The 24,003-nt window shown below is 33.0% G+C and overlaps 1 protein-coding gene across 2 annotated transcripts; it reads left to right on the forward strand.

The window, feature by feature from the left end:
* Positions 1–277: 277 nt before the first annotated feature.
* On the forward strand, positions 278–22,455 carry LOC127717652 (uncharacterized). 2 transcript variants are annotated; one of them, XM_052223391.1, is made up of 9 exons: positions 278–452; positions 2,949–3,031; positions 8,947–9,285; positions 10,571–10,705; positions 11,583–11,598; positions 13,379–13,539; positions 16,235–16,318; positions 18,300–18,563; positions 20,025–22,455. In XM_052223391.1, exons 2-9 carry the CDS (start codon positions 2,968–2,970, stop codon positions 20,072–20,074), a joined length of 1,113 nt encoding a protein of 370 aa, XP_052079351.1. In that variant the 5' UTR covers positions 278–452; positions 2,949–2,967; the 3' UTR covers positions 20,075–22,455. The 2 variants fall into 2 exon arrangements, with proteins under 2 accessions (XP_052079351.1, XP_052079350.1); XM_052223390.1 differs by lacking the exon at positions 278–452 and adding an exon at positions 549–612.
* The last annotated feature ends 1,548 nt before the right edge of the window (positions 22,456–24,003 follow it).

Here is a 24,003-nt window from a genome sequence, read left to right on the forward strand (position 1 = left end):
TTTGCACGTGAACTTGTAGTTGTGCTCGTGTTATCGTCACAAGGTCGTGTTATCGTCACAAGGTCAATTTTAAACGCTATTTCATTTCCTGTTATCAACCTATACATCATCAGTTGATAAATCCGTTTAAGAACTATGTAACACCAGAGACATATACTACAATATGTCTCTGGTAACACTATAAAACATTCATATTAGATAAACATTTCCTTATTTATTTAGATATATAAAAAAGAAAGTATCCGGTTACATATAGATGAATCAGACAAAGGAAACTGTATGTGAGGTTGGTTTGTATATACTTTCCTTCAAACTGAGGCTCTAAAATAGCTTTTATTCAAAATGTAGTTGCAAATCTGGTGAGAAAGAGTTACACCTCCCCCTTGTTTAAAAAAAAAAAAAAAAAGAAAAAGAAGACTGAGATGAAGACGAGATATTGCTGGATATAAGAGGTAAGCAACATTGTAAGTAGATCGTGGATGACCGACATGAACATAGACTGACTTAAGAGCCTCAAGAGCCTCTTTATTTACATGTTGATTGTTTACATATAATTACTTAATTGAGCAATGATTTTTTTCAATCAATAACTAGTTTGATGTTTCAAACAAGGTAGGACAGTTTTGATGTTAATATGAAAATATCAATGTACACTATTTAAAATATTCTTTTTAAAATGTATTTATTATGTTGTAAACAATGTACATATATACAAAAAAAAAAAAAACAGAAAAACTAACCAATTAGTGTGATCAAACAGTTGTTTAAAACCATAAAGATAATGATAATAACCAAACACTATCTAGCTATAATAAATTATTAGTATCTATTAAAGGATAAAAATGCGTTGGTTAATCATCACAGATTTTTTTATATTGCAACCCAATCACTTCCTGTACAAGTTTTAGTCTATCTTTTACCATTACGACTTATACAATACACATAAGTTAGTCTTTATAAAAATAAGAAGATGTGGTATGATTGCCAATGAGACAATTATCCACAAAAGACCAAATGACACAGAAATTAACAACTATAGGTCTTTGCATATTGTCTATGTTGTTTATTGTGTACTCTTTTCTTTTTTTGCTATGATTTTTTTCAGTTTATTTTCGACTTGTGAGTTTGAATGTCCCTTTGGTATCTTTCGCCGCTCTTTTGTATTCTCCTCTAGTGTCGCTGGCCAGAGACCTAATTTGTTCGGTACATGTACATGTTTTACGAGGGGTTACATTGGCGGATAAAAGGGGATGTTCCTGGGGTTGCTACTCCCATTTTTTTGGATTTTTTTAATTATGTGAACGTTTCACGGTGTTCATTCTAATTTCATTTTTAACGAGGCGATTTGCTTGTTTTTCTTGTATTTAGAGATAAAAATACATTTAGAAAAAGTATTAACAAAACTATCGAACTCCAAGGTAAGTTCAAAAAAGGGGAAATCCATAAAACTTGACAAACTCAAACGCTCGACTATATCAACCGACAAAAACGAACGGAAAACAACTGACATATTCTTGACTTGGTACAGCACGCTACTTTTCACGAGAAAATCGCAAAACGGAATATGGTTCAACCACTCTACATTTTTAATAGTTATTTTTAGATGTACACATTGTCTCCAAGAAAATGGGATCACCGTACGTTTTGTCTGCTATAGCATAAATTCTAAAATTCATGTTGATCCCTTTAGAAATTATACTGTCCTCATGCTCGTCAGACAGTTTTCACTTGACCTCGACCTCGTTTCATGGATCAGTGAACAAGGTTTCAGTTTTGGTGGTCAAGTCCATATCTCAGATACTAGAAGCAATAGGTCTACCATATTTGTTGTATGGAATGATTGTAAGGTGTGCATGTCCAACTGGCATGTGTCATCTGACCTTGACCTTATTTTCATTATTCAGTGGTTTTAGTTAAGTTTTTGTGTTTTGGTCTGTTTTCTTTTACTGTATGCAATAGATCTACTATATTTGGTGTATGGAATGATTGTAAGGTGTACATGTCTAGCTTGCAGGTGTCTTCTGACCTTGACCTCATTTTCATGGTTCAGTGGTCAAAGTCAAATTTTTAAGATTGGTCTTTTTTTCTAATACTATATGCAATAGGTCAACTATATTTGGTGTATGGAAATATTTTATAATGTACATGTCAGTCTTACAGGTTTTATTTGACCTTGACCTCATTTTCACGGTTCATTGCACAGTGTTAAGTTTTTGTGTTTTGGTCTGTTTTTCTAATATTATAAGCAATAGGTCAACTATATTTGTTGTATGGAAGGATTGCAAGCTGTACATGTCTGCCTGGCATGGTTCATCTGACCTTGACCTTATTTTCATGGTGCATTGGTCAATGTTTAGTTTTCTTGTTTAAGTCTTTATCTTAGAAACTATAAGCAATAGGTCAACTATATTTAGTGTATTGAATGCATGTAAGTTGTACATGCATTTCCTGTTTGATTTATATGACCTTGACCTCATTTTCTTGGATCATGTTAAGTTTATGTGATAGTTGTAGTAAAGCTTTATATTTAGGAATATCAACATCATATCGATGATTAGTAAAGAAGGCGAGACATTTCAGCGTGTACACTCTTGTTACGCATTATCAATTGGTTTGGATGCAACGTCATCGACAACGTCTTGACAACACTCATGTTGTTGTATGACGTCAGTGGAGTAAAAATATCAGATTTATTTCACATGTGAAGTTATCGTTTTTTTCCACTGGGAAATCACGGTAATACATTGCAAGTAATGTAAAAATAGTTATTAAAATTTAAAATCACAAAAATGTGTCCGTTTAAATGAAAATTCACATTACATAACTGCCTTTCTGTATCAGATTTTACTGCCTCGATTGAAAATCTCGCCTTATTGTGTTCTGCTAATTTACAATTCAATATGGTGAAATACACCTTTTTTTACTACCTTAATTTTTGTTTGTTGTAGGTATAAGAAGAATAAAATAATGTATCTAAACAGATTCCTACTCATTTTGACAATATTTGTTCTGGTGGTCAGTTCTGAGACGGGTGAGTAAACTATTAATTATTAAAGGCACCAAATGCACTCAGTGTGTCAGTGTGTATTGAAAATGAAAAAAAGATGTAAGCATTTTGCTATACAGCATTTAATTGATCTTTTATGTAGCATATATGTTACCGCCTTTAAGAACTATTTTCTGCAAAGACGGAGCAGATTGAAAATTGAAAAAAAAAAATTATGTCTGCGAAAAATTGTCCATTCCCTCAAAAAATTATTTGATTATTTCAAACCGCCATTGCACACCATACGGTCTATTCAACATAGATAGTTTTATTATAATTTTTAATTTTGTAATGCACCCTAGTAATAAGTTGAATAAGGAAAATTTTGATATAAATCATGTTGTTAAACTACTAAACTCTTATGTGTATAACATTTTTCATACATTCAAGTTTTATTTATATGTTTAATTGTATACTTTAAAACCTGATATATGTATCAGCCCATATGAACAAATGATGCGCAATTATATATCAGGAAAAATAAATACCTTCATACAAGCAATTCAGATATTATCTTGTTTGACGAATGGTTTAAAAGTAGAATAATATAAAAATAAGAAGATGTGGTATGGTTGCCAATGAGACAACTCTCCACAATAGACCAAATAACACAGAAATTAACAACTTTAGGTCACAGTACGGCATTCAACTAATTTGTGTACAAAGTAATGAACGAAAAACAAATATGAATATATGCCTGAATAATTAGGCAACAGAAATGATGTCATGGTATCAGTTAGTATGTATATATATATATATATATATATATATATATATATATATATATATATATATATATATATAAACAAGTCTATATAAATTGAAAACAACGTTCAAACCTTTGATTGCGTTGGATAAAAACCGCCATTTTTATACGTGTGCATGCAAAACAAATTTCTTGGTAGAGGGGTCTAAATACAGCACAAACAACATTTTCCAAAAGACCAAATGAGTGAAAAAGTATATTTTAACAAAACGCATTTGACTAGCAGGTCGAACAACTGATGTTCTTGAACCCTGCTGACTGCCATTGGCGATTGCCAAATAAACGGATCACAAGATGTAACAAAACAGATCTTATTATTAAATTATTACCAAACAGAAAACAATAAACTTGCGGAAAAGATGGTATACCGCAAACACGAGGTGCAAAAATTTGTACACCATGTCCGGATTTCGACAATTAATGTCTCTTCAGTGATGTTAGGAATCGAAACGGTATTTGGAAGGCCATATAATTTACCACAATTTAGGATAGACTCTTGAATTTTGAAAGAGTCAAAATAGGATGAACGGATCATATAAACCCGAAGGCAAATATAATACAAGCCCAAACGAAAAAATATAAACAAGTCTAAATTGAAAACAACGTTCAAACCTATGATTGCGTTGGATAAAAACCGCCATTTTTATACGTGTGCATGCAAAACAAATTTCTTGGTAGAGGGGTCTAAATACAGCACAAAAAACATTTTCGAAAAGACCAAATGAGTCAAAACGCATTTGACTAGCAGGTCGAACAACTGATGTTCTTAAATCCTGCTGACTGCCATTGGCGATTGCCAAATAAACGGATCACAAGATGTAACAAAACAGATCTTATTATTAAATTATTATCAAACAGAAAACAATAAACTTGCGGAAAAGATGGTATACCGCAAACACGAGGTGCAAAAATGTGTACACCATATCCGGATTTCGACAATTGATGTCTCTTCAGTGATGTTAGGAATCGAAACGGTATTTGGAAGGCCATATAATTTACCTCAATTTAGGATAGACTCTTGAATATATATATACAAGTCTAAATTGAAAACAACGTTCAATATATATATATATATATATATAAGTCTGAAAATTAAACCCAACAGTGTTAGAATTTGATTTTTATGCTAACATTTTTTTTCCCTCAACGGGATTTGAACTAACACCATTGATACACTACAGCACCAAACGCTTAGACTCATGTCCAGCGCTCTAGACCACTCGACCACATCCGCTATATAAAAAAATATAACTTCAATAGTCGTAGTGTTACCTTGTCTCGTAAGGCGAATCTAGAGATAGACATAAGACACGTGTTTTAAGCGTGTGTAGATGTTATATTATTTATTTTTACACACAGTGTATTTTTTCATTTGTTAGCAATGATTAAATTCATTTTAAAGTCACTAAAAATAAGTATATCATACAAACAAGTCTAATCAAGTGACAACCATACAATATATCTACCCACTGGATCTCAGTGTGTTTGAGATACTGGGTTAATACAAATATTTGTATAAGTCTGAAAATTAAACCCAACAGTGCTAGAATTTAATTTTTATGTTGACCTGAGACTACTATAACACAGAGATTGGTCACTATAGATTTATCGGATTATCTGAGTCTCCGGTAGTTAGCTACGTTATTTTAACATAGTTTCGTATTCGACCGTAGCAGACGACATATATCACCTATCACTGAGAATACTATAACAGTATCGGATATTATTATTTTTCTTTTAAAAATAATTTAAAAACAAAATTGAATTAATCAAAAAAAAAAAAAGAATATAGTTTTTATCTTTCAAATGCAGTTATCTCTATTCATATTTAAATTTTTGTTTTTAATCATTAATAATTTGTTAATAGTTTGTTATTATGCGGCCACTCTTGAAAATGTGAATGTGATTAATCTTATCAATCTTACAGTTACATTGTTTTGCTACACATCCGTTAATTGTATCTAATATACAAATATTTTACCTGTAAAGACAGGTAGTCTCAAAAGCATGGGAGATGAATTTTGTTTCACAGCTGGGTGCCCAAGGTACACGAGGCTCCGTTTATTGCAGTAAACTTTTATTCTATACTTGTAAGGTATTTCACTGCTGAGTGCCCAATATACATGTTTATTGTAGTAAACCTTGTCAAATATCGTCGGTGCACTTGTGGTAGGATTCAGGAGGGTGTGGATGGGGTTTTATAGAATGGAGAAATAGGGGCAAAAAAGGTATAGAATGGAGAAAAATGGACTGACAAATAAAGAATAGAGAAGAGAAAATAATAAGTTATTAAGATTTAAAGAATAGAGAAAAATGGCATAGAAATTATAGGAAATAAAGAACCCCCATCCAGACCCTCATTCAGATTATCCAACGTAAATTTTTGTTTTCAAACAAGTTTCAACCCCCCCCCCCCCCCCCCCCCCCCACCCACTTTTTTTAAAATGATAATGATTTCTGATAATTAGGTGAAGTTTTTGCAAACAATGTAATAAGCGGCGATCACAGAAGAGAGAAAAAATTTCATTAAAGGTAAATGAGTAATTTCCTTACGTAACAGATCAGCAAAGAGGTTATAACTGCAATGGATACATAAAGCAAACATAAGCCCTACAAATTATATATATGTTCCCAAAATATCGCTGGCATTTTCATTTTTCAATTCACAATGTCCAGTAACATTGATTTTTTATCTTGGGATGATAGTGATCTCAATCTTGATCTTTTACGTGGTGAATATACTGCATCAGATTTTGAATCTGAGGATGACTATACGTCCCTGCTGCAAAGACTGCAAAAACTACAAAAGAAGCATCAACCGCAAGAACATGTAAACCAGAACGAAGAAGCTTCAAAATTATGTGACTGAATAATCAAATTATCTCTCTGTTAACATAAATAGAACCACATTAGGGTAATTTACGATGACATTTTTTCAACACCAGAAATATGTGCCCTCTTTCAAAATCTCAGACAAGAAATTTTGTGCTTCAATACAGAGCCGTAAAGTTTTTGAAAATTTGAATATTGTCTATTGTTAAAGTGTCGTATGTTTTAGTTATATCGCTATGCTTTTTGTAACCCTAATAATTGAGCAACTCAGATGAAAAGAGTTGTGATTTGCTTTAGTTTTTTTAGCCACAGCAAATATAAATGTGCTTGTTCAATGTTTGGTGACATACCATGTTAATTGTTGTCTGCATGATGCTTTGTAAAAAGGTTTCCTATAACATTTTTTTGTTGGGTAACTGCTGACAGTTTACCATGTGCAAATTCTGAGAAGCCAAAAATAATGCGAAATGTATAAATAAGTAGCAATGTCAGATCTAAACAAGAATGTTAAATATGATAGCATATATTGATATCACCTTTCTGTAAATTCAATATAGTAGTCTCAGTGTTGACAATTTTTTGTCCCTCACCGGGATTTGAACTCACGCCTTTGATACACTACAGCACCAATCGCTTAGCCTCATTTCCAGCGCTCTAGATTACGTTCAAAACATCAATATTAAAAGTCAACCATTCACATCAACTAATTGTACTTTGTAATTTTCATTTTTCCGCTATTTTTTATTTTGTATAGTATTAATCTATGTCTTGTTGTAAGTTATCCTCCTGTGACATAATCTTCAATTAGTTGATGCCGGTCACTATATGGTAGAAGTAGAAGCACTCGACCACATCCTATGGTGGCCGGATGCGGCCATTTCGCGTTTCCACGTTTTCTCCTTTCACTTTCACGCGAAATCGAGAAATCAGGAAATCGGGAAATCGAGAAATCGAGAAATCGGGAAATTGAGATGTCGAGATATCAAGAAAGCGAAAACGAGAAAACGCGAAGGCGAAAACGCGAAAACGGGAAATAGATTTCTGGATTTCGCGTTTTCGCTTTCTCGATTTCTCGATTTCGCTTTCTCGATTTCTCGATTTCCCGATTTCCCGATTTCTCGATTTCTCGATTTCGCGTTTGCAAAGTGAAAGGAGAAAACGCGAAAAGGCGAAATGGCCGCATCCGGCCACCATACCATCCGATTTATTAAAATATAACTTCAATAGTCGTAGTGTTATATATATATATAGTTTTTGTATATAGTAACTTTATTTGGAAAAGGACAAGGTACGATAAGCCCCCGTTTTGGCCCCCTTATTTTCTCATTTTTCAAATTTTGTTTTGGAAAGCTACTTATTATGTTGAAATATTCCTTTAGGTTTGAAGTTTGTTTGGATGAACTTCAAAACCATCAATTTCAGCAACTAGGTGAGGTGAGGGGAGTTAAAGGACACCAGCAACGCCAAAAGTAGGAAAAATTACGATTTGTGGCCTGTGTTTCTTAAAATTTAATAGCGTGCGCCTACGTGACCCGGAGAAAATTATGGCGATCTAGACAGCAAAAACAGTGATAATGACATTGTAATAAAGAAATTCCAGGGTCACGTTGGCGCAGGCACTTAGAAACTAAAAAATCGTTGTACGGAACACCTCCAAAGTGAATAATAATTACAATATCTGAATAATGACGGAAAGTTTACCCCCCTCACCTCACCCAGTTGCTGAAATTAATGGTTTTGAAGTTCATCCAAACAAACTTCAAACCTCAGGGAATATTTTAACATGATAAATAGCTTTCCAAAACAAAATTTGAAAAATAAGAAAATAGGGGGGCCAAAACGGGGGCTTATCGTACCTTGTCCTTTGATTGATTTATTGTTGGTTGCTTAACGTCTTGGATAATTTGATGTTAATTGCACATCTTTGTGTCTGTTATGTTTTTTAAACTTGTGTGACCTGGGATGGTTATGAGGATGACACCTGGCTGTATTTTGCCCTTTGTATGTCTTTTTTTATCATTGAGTTTCTGTGTTATTGACGTATACATACCTAATGCACTAAATTTTACACCAGATATTGATTGACTAATTTTGGTTCATAAGCACTTCATCTTTTTAATAAGTTTTGGAGTTCCAACTATTTTGGCCTCGAGCATCACTGAAGAGACAATTATTGTCAAAATGCGCATCTGGTTCAGAAAAAATGGAATCGTTAATGTTGTTGTGCCTTAAATTTTTGTTGTTGAAAAAATCTATACAGATTACGTTTCATGAATGTTTTTTATACCCTTTATTTTTGAAGTACCCGGCACTTGTGTCATTGAGAAAAAATCCTGTTCTGCAGAAAAATGTGAACTACAGTTAACATCATATTGTATGGAACGAGTAAGTGCTGTACAGTGGTATCATGGGAGAAAAAGAATAGACGATGTCAAGGATTCACATTACACAGGATCGTTAAAAGAAACCATGGTGCATTGTAGTTCTCAAATTCCATGTGTACGAGCCGTTATGACCCTGGTCATGGCACCGTTTTTACCACGTGATTATGGAATGTACAGATGTGTCTTGACGACACCTAGCAAAGAAATTCGCTGTGAATCTAATTTTACACTCAAACTTTCAAATCCGATTGTAACAGGTAAGAAATATACGTTAATTACGTTCTTAAAGTTTGAAAAGTTAAAAATGAAAAATATCATAGGTAGAAGTACTGAAATTACTTGACAAAATTAATTATAGACAATTCTACTAGAGCAAGGCAACATTCCATGACATAACTCATAGAAAACTGCGGCTTAAGAAACACAAAATTTACAAAAATGCGGGGTGAGCTCGTGTGCTCCTTAATGGGAAACAGCTTCTACTCCGTGACGACTGCAATGTTGTTCTTGACAATATAACAATATATGGGTGAACTCAGGCCCCAGAGTGGGAAACAGCTTCTGAATGAGAATCATTTTCTGTTTCACAAGTGACGTCTGACATGTTATTCTTGATCTTGACAATATAAAATCCGCTACTTAATTCAAGTGCGTCGGAATTTGAAACAGCTTCTGCTCCACTAGTTACGTCTAAAATGTTTGTATGGTGTGGGCCGATTCATCAAAAAAGAAAGTTGGATTGAATTGTGACAAATGGAACATATCTGTACTCATTTGTGATATTGATATTTCGCAAAGGTTAACCTAGTCAAGATTGCGCCCTTTGAACTTTCCAAATAGAAAATTAACGTTAAATAAGTTACACGTGAAATTCGTCTGAAATTAAATTGGGACATAACCAGCAAATGGAAGTCCAACTAACTGCATTTCCTGAAAAAAGTAAAACAACAAAAATACCGAACTCCAAGGAAAATTCAAAACGGAAAGTTCCTTATCAAATAACAAAATCAAAAGCTCAAACACATCAAACGAATGGAAAACAACTGTCATATTCCTGACTTGGTACAGGCATTTCCTTATGTAGAAAATGGTGGATTAAACCTGGTTTTATAGCTAGCAAACCCTCTCACTTGTATGACAGTCGTATATAATTTCATTATATTGACAACAATGTGTGAACAAAACAAACATACATAATAGGTAAAAACGTCAAAAATAGGCTGACTGATCACATTTGTTTTTACCTTTTTAGTCAGGGTTATAGTTCCCCTTAAGTTTTGCATTATTCATGTAGTATTACAGGGTATGGCATATTCCTTATTATATATTAAATAGAACAAGAAGAGCCGCTAACATCAATGTTTGATAGTTGAGTTTTAGTTTTTGATTAATTTATTTTCTCCATTGTTTACCCATTTATTTACTCTTTTATTTACTCATTTATTTAATATATTAATTAATTTATTAATTCATATGTTTCTTATTTACCCCTAACTTGTTCTAGTTTGTTTTCTTATCTTTAAACTTTTTTTTTTTTTTCAGAAAATGGCGATTCTGGGAGTATACAAGTAAAAACTAACTATATATACATTGCCATAGGTGTTGTTGCAGGCTGTGGTCTGATGATAGTAATACTCCTTATTGCCGTCATTAAACTGGCTCGAGGAAGACGACAAAGTAATCAGACATTTATTTATTAGGTTTATACTTAAAAAAGTGACGGAAGGGAATGTTCAAAACTCATATTTCGAAGAGAAACTGACAACGCCATTGGAGAAATGAGCAAAACGACAAAATTACAAACAAGTTCACAACAAAATCAACAAAGAAAACTAACTACTGAGCAACACGAACCCGAACAAAAAGTTGGGATGATCTCAGGTGCCCCGAAGGGAAGGAAGATCATGCTCTACTTATATAAATATATATACATACATTCGCCGTGTTATAATAAGTGAAAGTGGCATACGCCAGGCTTCCATTTTTTCATCCTGGTGCTCTGTCGGTTTGACTAAGATTGTCAGTTTCTTGCCGAAGGTTTTGGGTTCACTCAAGACACTCCGGCTTCCATCAGATAAAAAAACTGGCAGCCATTATATAGTCACGAATGCTGAAGTGACGTTATACAAAAACAATCAATCAATCATATTTTGACCAGCGAGCGCACTTTTTAAGTTAGGTACATGGATATTTGATGAGTTTTTATTCCACGAACATCGTACGTACTGAAATAATTGTTTAAAATGCAGGTTGTGACAAAAATGATAAATAATTCAAACTCTTTCAGATTTTTCAACTCAGTAAAGGTAAAAACAATAACATGACCAAGCGATTAAGAAAGGATATCTAGAATATATATATTTATACACGCGTCTAACAAAATACAATGACGATGTGATCAGAATTAAATAATGTAATTGAAATTTCAAATATAAAACGCTCGAAAGCATAATATCTCAGGGGACCTTATTAGAACAGTTGCAACATACAACATACATACACTATGCAAAATATGTATAGAAATTTACTTACTGTTGTATTCTTTTAATTTTAGGAAGAGTTATGGAAAGGTGAGCTACTTGGATAGAGATTTGTCTCATTGGCACTCATACCACATCTTCTTATTTCTATTTAACCAATAATATTTATTCTTGAAACTAACTTTACTTTTCATTCGATTACCTTGGAAATTACATCCACAAGTCTATAATTTGTCTAGTTTTCAGCGCACATAGTAAAGGGCCTGTATGGGGGTCCTTCATTTCTGTATTCTTTAATTTTTTAGATAATTTTTCTGTATTCTTTATAATTTTTGCCCATTATTCTCTTATTCTTTATATTTTAGCACCGCATTATTCTCTATTCTATATTTTTCTCTTTTCCTATTTTTTTTGCCACTTATTCTGCACATTTTGCCCATTATTCTCTATTCTTTATTTTTTTGCCCTATTTTTCTCTCTTCCTATTTTTTTGCCATTTATTTTGCACATTTTGCCCATTATTCTGCACATTTTGCCCATTTATTCTGCACATTTTCCCCATTTATTCTGCACATTTTGCCTATTATTCTGCACATTTTGTAAACTCCATTTCGACCCTCATCATAGATACACATCAATAAACTGTTCTGATGACCAAATCGTATAAATGACATCAATTAAAAACCACTTTAAAGAACACTGAAAGGAACAGAAACCAAACAAAATATCATAAAGTCTGAAAAATTACAGATCGTGAAATAGCTTTAAACAATACACATTAATATAAAAATATGGAGATTTAGTACGATTGCCGATGAGACAAACATCCACCAGAGTTCAAATGACGACGATATAAGCAATAATAGGTCATCGTATAGCCTTCAACTATGAGAAAAAGCCATACTGTATAATAAACTATCAAGGCACCGATATGAAAAATGTGAAACAATTCAAACGAAAAAACTAACGGCCTAATTTTTAACAATACATGTGCAATTTTCGAAATACAAATATGACAGACATGAACCAACGACAACCCCTGAATTACAGGCTTTTGACTTGGGACAAGCGCATACAAAACGTGGCGGGGTTAAACTTGCTTGTGAGCGCTAAGCCCTTATTTGTCAATTCAACACGAATGGACAATAATATTAAATTCAAGTAGATATGCATAGCATTTTTGTGAGAATAATTTACCATTGTGCCGTCAATTAAGTACTTATAGGTTACAAGACAAGAATGCATGTCAAATAAATCATTGAACCAGAACTTCGCAATAACAGTATGTAGTTATCCCGCCTTATTTGACACATAGTTTATACATCATGCAAGAATTGATACTGTTACAATGCATCAGTTCCGAAAATCTAGACTTGTCACGAAAACTTAGAAATTAAAATGTTCTGCTTCCCAGCTTAGGACGAGAGGCATTAAGGATTAAGAGCAAAATCTGATCGGCTTCGAGTCAGAATAATGCGTATTTATAGGGTGTTGTGCTTTGTCTTCATGTGGAATGGTGATGTGTGAACTAGCACGTTAAAAATCTAGTCGGCTTCGAGTCAGAATAATGCGTATTTGTAGGGTGTTGTGCTACATGTATGTCTTCCTGTTGACTGTTGACATGTGAACTAGCACGTTAAAAATCTGGTTCAGTAATTTGGTTAAGTACAAAGCAGGGTTTCTAATCATATCACATTGAACAGTTGATATGCATGTAATAATTGCCACTGGATGTTAAAATCATCATCATCATCGTCGTCGTCGTCGTCGTCGTCATGTCGTCGTCGTCATCGTCATCGTCATCATCATCATCATCATCTGTAAACATTTGAATCCATATTTGACAGTTTGTTTTACTAATTTCATCCAGGGAGATAAACGTCCAGAACAATAGAAAAGAAAGTGCTGGTCAGTCTCATCACACCTACGCTTCAATCGGTTCTGATATAGGTCATTATGAGAGTCTGTCTGGAAGAAGAGGTACAAAAGAGGGGTATGATATTCCAGGACCAGCAGTTTCTATAAAAAAAGGTAAATCGATAAAAAGAGGAACGCCTTGATATGGGTTACACTATTCCTAGACCAGTAGCTGCTTTTACTGAAACTAAATGTTTAAGTAAGGGTCCAAAACAGGTTTCAGAAGTTCAGTGACAAACTTTATTTTGTTATGTTTTATTCCGATGATGGTGGTAAGCGGTATACCGATAAAGGAATAAATAACGTTCTCTACAAGAGTTGTTGCAAAAATGTAACAAAACTATTTAAGACAATTCAACTTTTGTTACTGCAAAATAAAGTATACCATATCACAGCAAACATTTACCAATAGAACAATCAACTGTTTTTTGACTGATATAAAATAAGGAGATGTGTTATGATTGCCGATGAGACAATGATATAACTAAGGAGATATGTGCTGTGATTGCCAATGAGACAATGATATAAAATAAGGAGATGTGTTATGATTGCCAATTAGACAATGATATAAAATAAAGAGATGTGTTATGATTGCCAATTTAACAATGATATAAATTAAGGAAATATGTTATGATTGCCAATGAGACAATGATATAAACTAAGAAGATGTGCTGTGATTGCCAATGAGACAATGATATAAAATTGGGAGATGCGTTATATGTTTTCAAATGAGACAATGATATAAAATAATGAGATGTGTTATGATTCCCAATGAGACAATGATATAAACTAAGGAGATATATAATGATTGCCAATGAGACAATGATGTAAAATAAGGAGATATGTTATTATTGCCAATGAGACAATGGTAAAAACTAATTAGATGTGTTAAGATTGCCAAAGAGACAATGATGTAAACTAAGGAGATGTGTTATGATTGCAAATGAGACAATGATATAAAATAAGGAGATGTGTTATGATTGCCAATGAGACAATGATGTAAACTAAGATGTGTTATGATTGCCAATGAGACAATGATATAAAATAAGGAGATGTGTTATGATTGCCAATGAGACAATGATGTAAACTAAGATGTGTTATGATTGGCAATGAGACAATGATATAAAATAAGGAGATGTGTTATGTTTGCAAATGAGACAATGATGTAAACTAAGGAGATGTGTTATGATTGGCAATGAGACAATGATATAAAATAGATGTTTTACGATTTCCAATGAGACAATGATATAAACTAAGGAGATGTGTGATGATTGCCAATGAGACAATGATATAAAATTGGGAGATGCGTTATATGTTTGCCAATGAGACAATGATATAAAATAAGGAGATGTGTTATGTTTGCCAATGAGACAATGATATAAAGTAAGGAGATGCGTTATGTTTGCCAATGAGACAATGATATAAAATAAGGAGATGTGTTATGTTTGCCAATGAGACAATGATATAAACTAAGGAGGTATGCTATGATTGGCAATGTGACAATGATTTCAAATAAGGAGATGTGTTATGATTGCCAATGAGACAATGATATAAACTAAGGAGATATGTACTGATTGACAATGAGACAATGAATAAAATAAGGAGATATGTTATTATTGCAAATGAGACAATGATATAAAATCATGAGATGTGTTATGATTCCCAATGAGACAATGATATAAACTAAGGCGATATATAATGATTGCCAATGAGACAATGGTATAAAATAAGGAGATGTGTCATGATTGCCAAAGAGACAATGATGTAAACTAAGGAGATGTGTTATGATTGCCAATGAGACAATGATATAATCTAAGGAGATATATAATGATTGCCAATGAGACAATGCTATAAAATAAGGAGATGTGTTATGAATGCCAATGAGACAATGCTATAAACTAAGGAGATGTGTTATGATTGCCAATGAGACAATGATATAAAATAAGGAGATGTGTTATGATTGAAAAATAGACAACTATCAACCAGAGATCTAATGACGACGTGGATGTGAGCAACTATAAGAGGGTCTTGATAGGGGTCCTTTAATTTTGTATTGAATTTTTTAAGCCATTTTTTTCTGTTATTTATAAATATTTCCTGGTATTCTCTATTCTTTATATTTTAGCACCCCATTATTCTCTATTCTTTATATTTTGGGCCAATTTTTCGCTATTCTTTACATTTTGTGCCCTTTATTCTGCACGTTTTTGTCCATTATTCTCTATTATGTAAACCCCATCCAGACCCTCCTATAAGTCACTGCTCAACTTTAAACAATGAGCAAAACCTCATACCGCTAAGTAAGCTATAAAAGATCCCAAAATGACAAAATATATGAAAAAAAATATGGCAGACAGCCAAAAAAGAATGTACTTTTTTTCATTAAATAAAGATAAAAAAAACAAACCAACAATCCCGATAACACGCCTTATCGGAAAATAATTTATTAGGACACACATTGTATTGAGGCAAAAATATCCGTGTTGTGATTGTGGTTCAAATACATACTGTTGAATAACATTTTGCTATTAATTAACTTTTAGCCTAAACTGGGTGATTTTCGGTGCTATTCAACTGTTTTGTTGTTGGTTTTAGTGTAAACAATATTTTATTATGAAATTTAAACATAAAATACAAATTCTAATTGTGGCTCATAGGATTCAGAAACAATCAACACGTTATTACTTCTAGTTTCTTTATTCAAACGCCACTGATAAACCTTTTGTTATGAGAATAATAATGCAAGTCATGTGAGTTTGTAATTACACTTACGTTTAAAAAAATACAGACATCTCACCAATGATTTCAGATTCCGAAGGCTACTTGAAACCAGAAACTCATAGTAGACTGCCAGAACCGGAAGAAGCGGAAGTACAAGACGACGAATTCAGTGGTAATAGTTATGATTACAATTTCGTTTTATATTACTAAGGCTACAGGTTACAGATAAGATCAGAATTAAAAATTCCAAAGAGAGTTCAACACTATACAACACGGGACTTCTTAAAACATATTTCCCAAATATTTTCAGGGATTTATGCATAATATAAATAGAAAAGGAGAAGGTACGATTTAGTGCTTTATTGGTAGTGTAAGTAGAACGAACATACAATATTTAGATTATACAATTATTGGTTACATTTAAACCTGCTAAATGGTTGCCTCTACGGAAATGAAAATATAAATTAGTTTTTAAGACGCAATTTGATTGTGATGTCATTGGAACGACATCATTGTGAAAATTTTTTAGCTAAAAAGCTCGTTTGATGAACATTTCGGCAGCATAGAGCACAAGAGTCGCCCAAAAAGATTTTGTTTGTAAGCATGAAGATAAACATACAATACACTTTCTGTGTAAATGTCTTTTGAGGTAAGGTTCTGCATCTCTGCATCTATGAATCAAATTGTCACAGTATTGGACAAATTCATCATTTTACTTAATTTACTATCTTAACATCAATGTATTACCAATGACTGACGGATATTTCTAATTAAAACCGCCATATTTTATCATAGTACTGTACAGATTCAACATTCAATCATACCACATCTTTTTTATATATACACGTAACACATAGAGTAAAGGACAAAATGAACACCCCCCTTTCCCCCCCCCCCCAAATAAAAACACACGCACAAAAAAAAAGGAACTTAACAACAGATACATGCAAAATAAAAATGTTACATTATATAGGAGACACACACCCTATCGACTCACCTGATCTCGCTCCTATCGCGGTTCCTTCAGTTAATGTTTGTTAAAAAAAAGAACTTAACAACAGATACATGCAAAATAAAAATGTTACATTATATAGGAGACACCCTATCGACTCACCCGATCTCGCTCCTATCGCGGTTCCTTCAGTAAATGTTTGTAACCTTTATTTGTATCTTCTTAATCTATTTATGAAATTTGAACATTTGAAAACGACCGATCATAGGGCTATGATGAATTAAGATATCACGTGTGGGTACTGGAACCTTGTTTAAGATTCTTACGTAGAACTGGATGATTTAGAATCATTCATAAACATCGAGTTTAGTCTTTCTAGTGTATTCTTTGGCTCATGTTGAATGAAGGGATATTTGAGGAGTACCAAAGACACACGGTCATAGCGAAAACTAAATATAGAAATGTCGTAAAACCTTCGGTGAAAGGAAACCTTAGGATACCCCATCCCTAAAAATAAAACAAGCACGAAGAAATACCTTTCATAATTCGTCGCACGACATTCGAGCAGTTGTTTTGGATTATAGGAACGATACAAATAACTGCTGGCGTCAATCTGTTTGACAAACCGATATGCACACAGTTAATTAAAAAGACATGCCAATATACTGTAAAAAGAAAAATAACAAAAATAACGAACACCAAGGAAAATTCAAGACGGAAAGTCCCTTATCAAATGGCAAAATCAAAAGCTCAAACTCATCAAACGAACGGAAAACAACTGTTATACTCCTGACTTGGTACAGGCATTTCCTTATGTAGAAAATGGTGGATTAAACCTGGTTTTATAGCTAGCTAAACCTCTCTCTTGCAACGCAATTATAGTCCTCTAAACAATAAATTGTAAACTGACATAGGCATGATAGGTTTACGTTAATATATTTCCATATACTATTGACTCTTATTTGTTTCTGTATTGTAAGTAATTTCTTATGTTTCCTATACAATATTTAAAAGTTGTTTTTTGTAGCTAATGAGACATATCAAGGTCAAAGAGACTTAATTTTATATTAAATTATTTATTGCCCATGATAGCTTTTTACGTGAAAAAAAAAAACAAAAAACGTATCATCTGAATAAAGATAGTGATACGATAAGTTAAATCCAGATATTTTAATGACTTTTGAATTCTTATACATTACAGATTTCACTATGGGTTCCGCTTTTTCATCGTCGACATTTTCATTTGCTCAAGAAGACATCGAGGCTTATAACAACCGGAAGTATTCAGCTGCAAGTAATCAGAACATTGACCCAACCTATACAGTAGAAAATATTCGAAGAAAGTCCAGCATGGCTTTGTCTAATCCAGAATACACAGCCGGTGTTTTCCAGAAATCCAAGTCGCAGAAAGCTGGAGGTACAGTTAAAGGTTCACAGCGAGGTCAAGGGTCAGCGAGGAGGAAAGGTATTATATGATTTCATTTTGGACTTGAATATCAAAGAACCATTTTTCAATTCCACAAGGAAAATAAATGCCTTACTGCAATGCAAATTTTCTGTTTTTGACTTTTCAAATTTGTTTGTTGTATACAGAACTTACATCATTGACTTGTATCTATTCGATATCGTTCTAAATATATATAAAGTTATTGCAGTGAATCATTATTATACCAAAAATTAAACAATATCCCCGACTTACTAAACTTAAACGACTTTTACTCTTAAGAATAAAAGATTACATGATAGAATATCATTCTAAACTTTATATCTGAATTTTAATGTTAAACTACTGAACTCGTATAAGGAACAACGATTACATTTCTTTTGGTTGGGAGGAGAGTCTGAGGATTTTCAAGGATGGAATTCCTTTTAACTTGTTGCTAGACTGGCTTATTATTTGGTGCGACAAAGTGACATTCATCCGATTTCACAAAAAAATGTACTTTAACATGGTAGATTTAGGAAAAAAATTAGAGACGAATTTGTCGTATCTGATCATGCAGTTCAAAGGTTGCGGGCTTAATGAAAAGTTATCAAATTATTTATTATTTCACAATTTATTTGACCTGGACACCAGGGAAAATTTTTCAGGAAATAAACTTTCTTTTTATAAAAAATCAATAGATGCGATTCATTAAAAATTGTTCAAAATGAAAATAATCATAAACGTTATGTTATATAATTTTTTTTTAGCATCTCCTGATTTCAAGCGCGCTTTTTAGACTAAATGAATTTCATTAGTTGATGATGTGCTTTTTCTGCATTTTTCAAGAAGGGTAAACATGAATTCCGAAATCGGCTAAAAAAAAATGAAAATGAGATTGAAAACAGACAGAACTATAGATTGTGTACAAATTCAATGTGTAAGCATTACATATTACTGGTCACGTGGGCCCTTCAGCATGCCCAGTAACTTATGCCAGAACCAGTTTTATACATCACTGGGTCTATACCTCTGCTGGTGGACTATCAGTCCCCGAGGGTATCATCAGCTCAGTAGTCAGTACTTCGGTACTGACATGATTTATAACAAACTTTTCTAAAATTGTCCGTTTATAAATTTTGAAATTACAAAGAAACTAAGGTTTCAACTCCCTCAGGCAAAGTTGACCTTAGATGGATTTGGCTATTTGTTTTAGGTATTTTTGTCATATAGCTCTTCAACTGTTTCGGTACTTATACATCCCTCGGATTTCAAATGTTTGGCTTTGAGCGTTCCTGATGAAGGTAAATCCAGAAAAGCGCTTCGGACGCATGAAATTATTAAACGTGTTGTTTTCAATTTTATACACAACTGTTACAAGATTGACGCTTAAGTTAAGTTTAAAGATGGGTAAAAATTACACAATAATTGGTTTATACTTATAGAAGTTATATCTACATGTTTGTTCCGAATTACATGTATGTATATAATTATTTTTTTCAGAAGAATCATGTGATTACCAAAATATCAAAAAGACAAGAAGACTTACATAACGGAGAATTGTAAAAACAGTTTTATTATAATGAAGGAACAGTAGAACATATAATGGAGATAAGAAAATACAGTTTTTTCTATCACAACATGAGATGTGGTTACTTTACACGGGAAAATGATTTATTTAATGAAAAATTGATAAAAAAAAGACTGAAAATATATAATGTTTTACTTCCAAATCCTCAATGTATTTACAATTGAATGTTGATTGCTTAACGTTTATTGGCATTATTTTGATTTTATGGCATATTCAGGTCTAGAACACATCAAGTTCGGCAAAGTAAGTCGACAGGGATAAAAAGCTAAACAATTTGACTGCCACACACTTAATATCGATTGGTGTTGTTACGAGCTGAAGTTTTGACGAGGGATAACAAATTGACACCTCAGAGAATAGTTACAAGAGTTCCTCAACGAACAGAGAGAGTAACACTCAACTACCACAATGCATCAACCTTTACGTCTTCATTCCGACCGGACGTAGCTGTGCATTAATACATTTTGCTTCAGTTATCCAAATACATTTAAAACCAATAAAACATCTACTGATCAACACATGCTCCTTAACGAACGATACGTGTTAAGTCTATCGTCATAAAAAATATGAATTTTTTTTAACTAGCTGATCACTGCCGTTTATACCAGATTTACACACTCTAAACAGTATCATGGATCACGGATCCTTATATGGCACGGATAAATGAAATCCGAAGACTAACATAAATTTTAAACTGTATCTCCTCCATTTATCAGACAGTATGACAGTTTTGTTTATTCCGTTATTTGATATTGTATAGCGTTTGATTGCCAGGTTTATGGACTTTGCCCCCTTTTTAAATATGCCTTGGAGTTTGGTGTTTTTGATAATACGTTTTTCTTTATCTTGACCATGATCAGTATTCTTGACAGCGATTTTACCACTCTGTTTGTAGAAACTGATTTAACGTTTTGAAAATAAAAAAAATGTTTATAATAAAAAAAGATAAATCCAACAAAGATGCCGGGAGTATAATCTGGTTTATCAGATACTTTTTTCGTCTGAGTCAGTTACACGAGGGTGAAGCCGCGTCAATCAACAATGGCATCGACATCGACCCCGTGGTTGTAAAAACTCATCAAAGGAAAGGCACTCTGTTCGCATTAACGTTTTCAGTTGCGCGAGATCAACACTATCAAAGTTTATTTATCGATAATAAAACAAAATCATACAGTGTCAGAATTGGAACATAAAAGGACACATAAACCCGAAACTTCAACTTCAAAACAAAGACTTTGAAATCTTCATTAAATTTTGTTTTAATCTAATTTTGAATTAACCAATTCTTAGATAAGTACGCAGTAGTATAGAGTCAGAAAATATGGTATTCACGTCGTGTATGTCTATATAAGAGGGGCGAAAGATACCAGAGTGACAATCAAACTCATAGATCGAAAATAAACTGACAAAGCCATGGCTAAAAAAGAAAAAGACAAACAGACAAATAACAGTACACAGGAAACAACATAGAACACTAAAGACTAAGCAACACCACCAAAAACTGGGGAGGATCTCAGGTGATAATAGAACTTGTCACGTTTACCACCAAAAACTGAAATAAGCTGATTCGCCGCTGATGAGAATAAAATATATAGGGAAATACACGTAGGGATCAGTCAGGTTAATTTCGTGCCCAACATGTTGTAGAAATTAAATTAAACATTGTCACCACAATAAAATAAGGCTACAGTGACGGTGTTCTTACAAATCAGCTTCATATAGCAAAAGCATTGCTAATGCTAGTAAGTAATTTCATGATTAAATTGTCCACAGAAAATCGTGTACAGCATACTTGAAGAGTTGTCAAAACTAATATTGAGATCAAGACATTTTATTTGTCGTACAAACCGTTTGCGGCATTCTTCAGAACACTGGTTAACTCATCTGCAAACCAAGTTCATCTTTTTGCCGCTTTGACATAGCTTTAACTATTTTTTTGTAATATCCGCCAGCACTGCTCAAACCTGTTCAGGAAATGAATCATTCGTTACTTTTTTCATTTCTTTTGTTCTCATGAAACTTTTATCTACACAATGTTATTCTCCTGCCTGCGAATCTATTATGTTTTTTTTTTGATGTAACGTAAATGAAAACGTCACATGAATATCCAAATATCATGCCAAACCATCGCACTTCAGCAAAAGGACTATCGTACTTCGGCGCTGACCATCGCACTTCAGCGTGACCATCGCACTTCAGCGTCCCCATCGCACCTCCGAGTCCTACATATATATGTGTATATTCATAAGTGTTGATGAAGCAAGGTGTTGATGACTATATTATGTTTATTGAAAAATTTTGGTTTCAATGCTATATCATTTATATTAAATACATATTTTATTTCGAATTGTTGTTAGAATTTCTAGCCAAGGAAAATATTTTTTGTTACAATCAGTCCCTAAATTGATGAAACATAATAGATAGAAAAATAAAATAGGTCTTTGCTAATTGAGACTTGGTAGAGTATGGTTCAGACTAGGTCTTGCGTGGTTCAGACTTGATCTCGAATGGTTCAAGCACTTATATGAATAGTAAATTACTGGTCCAGTAAACGTCGAGTACATGTTCTACCTGTTAAGAATAGTTCAAACTAAAGTCGAGTAATATCTAGTAAATTTCAGACCAATTCAGACTGGTCGAGTAAACCTACTTGTAACTATATGTTAAGTTTATGCAAATTCGATTGATATGACAGTTCTCTTATTTCTTATATTCAATATCAAAAATAATAGATAAAACAATTGTATTACCTGAATGCATGGACAATTTCACAATTATTTGTCTAGCAGAGTTGAATTCAAAATTTGAAAAACGTAAAAAGTTTATATATTTAGATATATAATTACAAGGGTAGTGTGTCCATGGTGACGATGTGTATCAAATATATAAATATATCTTACTAGCCATTTGCAGAAACTTTCATACACCTACGATTAGGATTACAATTACACTTTCAGGTAGCATTTAAATCTTGGGTCGTCTCAATGCGTAAATATGAACTGTCGTTTAAAAACAAATTCGAACTCCTATGATGTGTTTCTATAGTTGAATAACAAGGCTTTTAAGAAAAATATGAAGTAATATGTACACATTAATTATTGTACATCATGTTCATGTACGGAGTATGATAGGATGGATAAACATCATTTAATAAGTTTATCATAAGACACAAAAAAAAAAAACGTTGACAGGGTTGGGGTTCAACAAAACTTAGTGCAAAGAAAGGACGACAAACTTAGGAGCAAGTTGGTGATATTAATATGTATGCTAAGACATATAGTTTCCATGTTTTTTTTTAAAGAATATTGAAAGATACACTTTTGTCCACGTTTTTGGTATATAATTTTTAAAAACATCATCGTTATCAATGAATATCTTTTAATTCTATCGAATATATAATTCAAACTATTCGTCAGACTCTGTTGAAATGCAAGATAGGATTACTCAAATAGTTGGAATTGTACTATCTATCTTCTTGAAATAAACAAAACCAATACCGTGTCTAGACCTGCGTCGAACTTTGACAAACATTTTCCCTGTGCAATGAGACTTGTAAATTTTCAAACTATCGGTTCTGAGTTGTTTGTTTTTGTTCAATTTGTATAGAGATCTTGGGAATCAATTGCGTATAGACGTTTTTTTTCACTATGTCTATAATTATGTCTCTCATATAAACATTGGTGGTTCTGGTCTTTTATGACGGCCACACAAAGTTTATACGCAAATTATTTCGTTGATTAAAGGGAATAAAAGGTGCATATGTATATCAGGCGAGAATAAATTGTTTAAAAAAAATCGGAAACAATCTAAAACGGTTAGGGAGCCCTTTCGGATGCAAAATGTATCGTGAAAACGAAGGACATTGATATTTCAAAAGAATTGATAATTATA

The sequence above is a fragment of the Mytilus californianus genome, unplaced genomic scaffold (genome assembly GCF_021869535.1).
Source record: "Mytilus californianus isolate M0D057914Y unplaced genomic scaffold, xbMytCali1.0.p SCAF_10, whole genome shotgun sequence".
NCBI classification, from domain to species: Eukaryota; Metazoa; Mollusca; class Bivalvia; order Mytilida; family Mytilidae; genus Mytilus; species Mytilus californianus.

Coding starts and splice junctions, on each gene's coding strand:
- LOC127717652 (XM_052223390.1), top strand. Junction 3,032..8,946: donor GGTGGTCAGTTCTGAGACGG/GTGAGTAAACTA, acceptor TTATTTTTGAAG/TACCCGGCACTTGTGTCATT. Junction 18,564..20,024: donor AGGGTCAGCGAGGAGGAAAG/GTATTATATGAT, acceptor TATTTTTTTCAG/AAGAATCATGTGATTACCAA.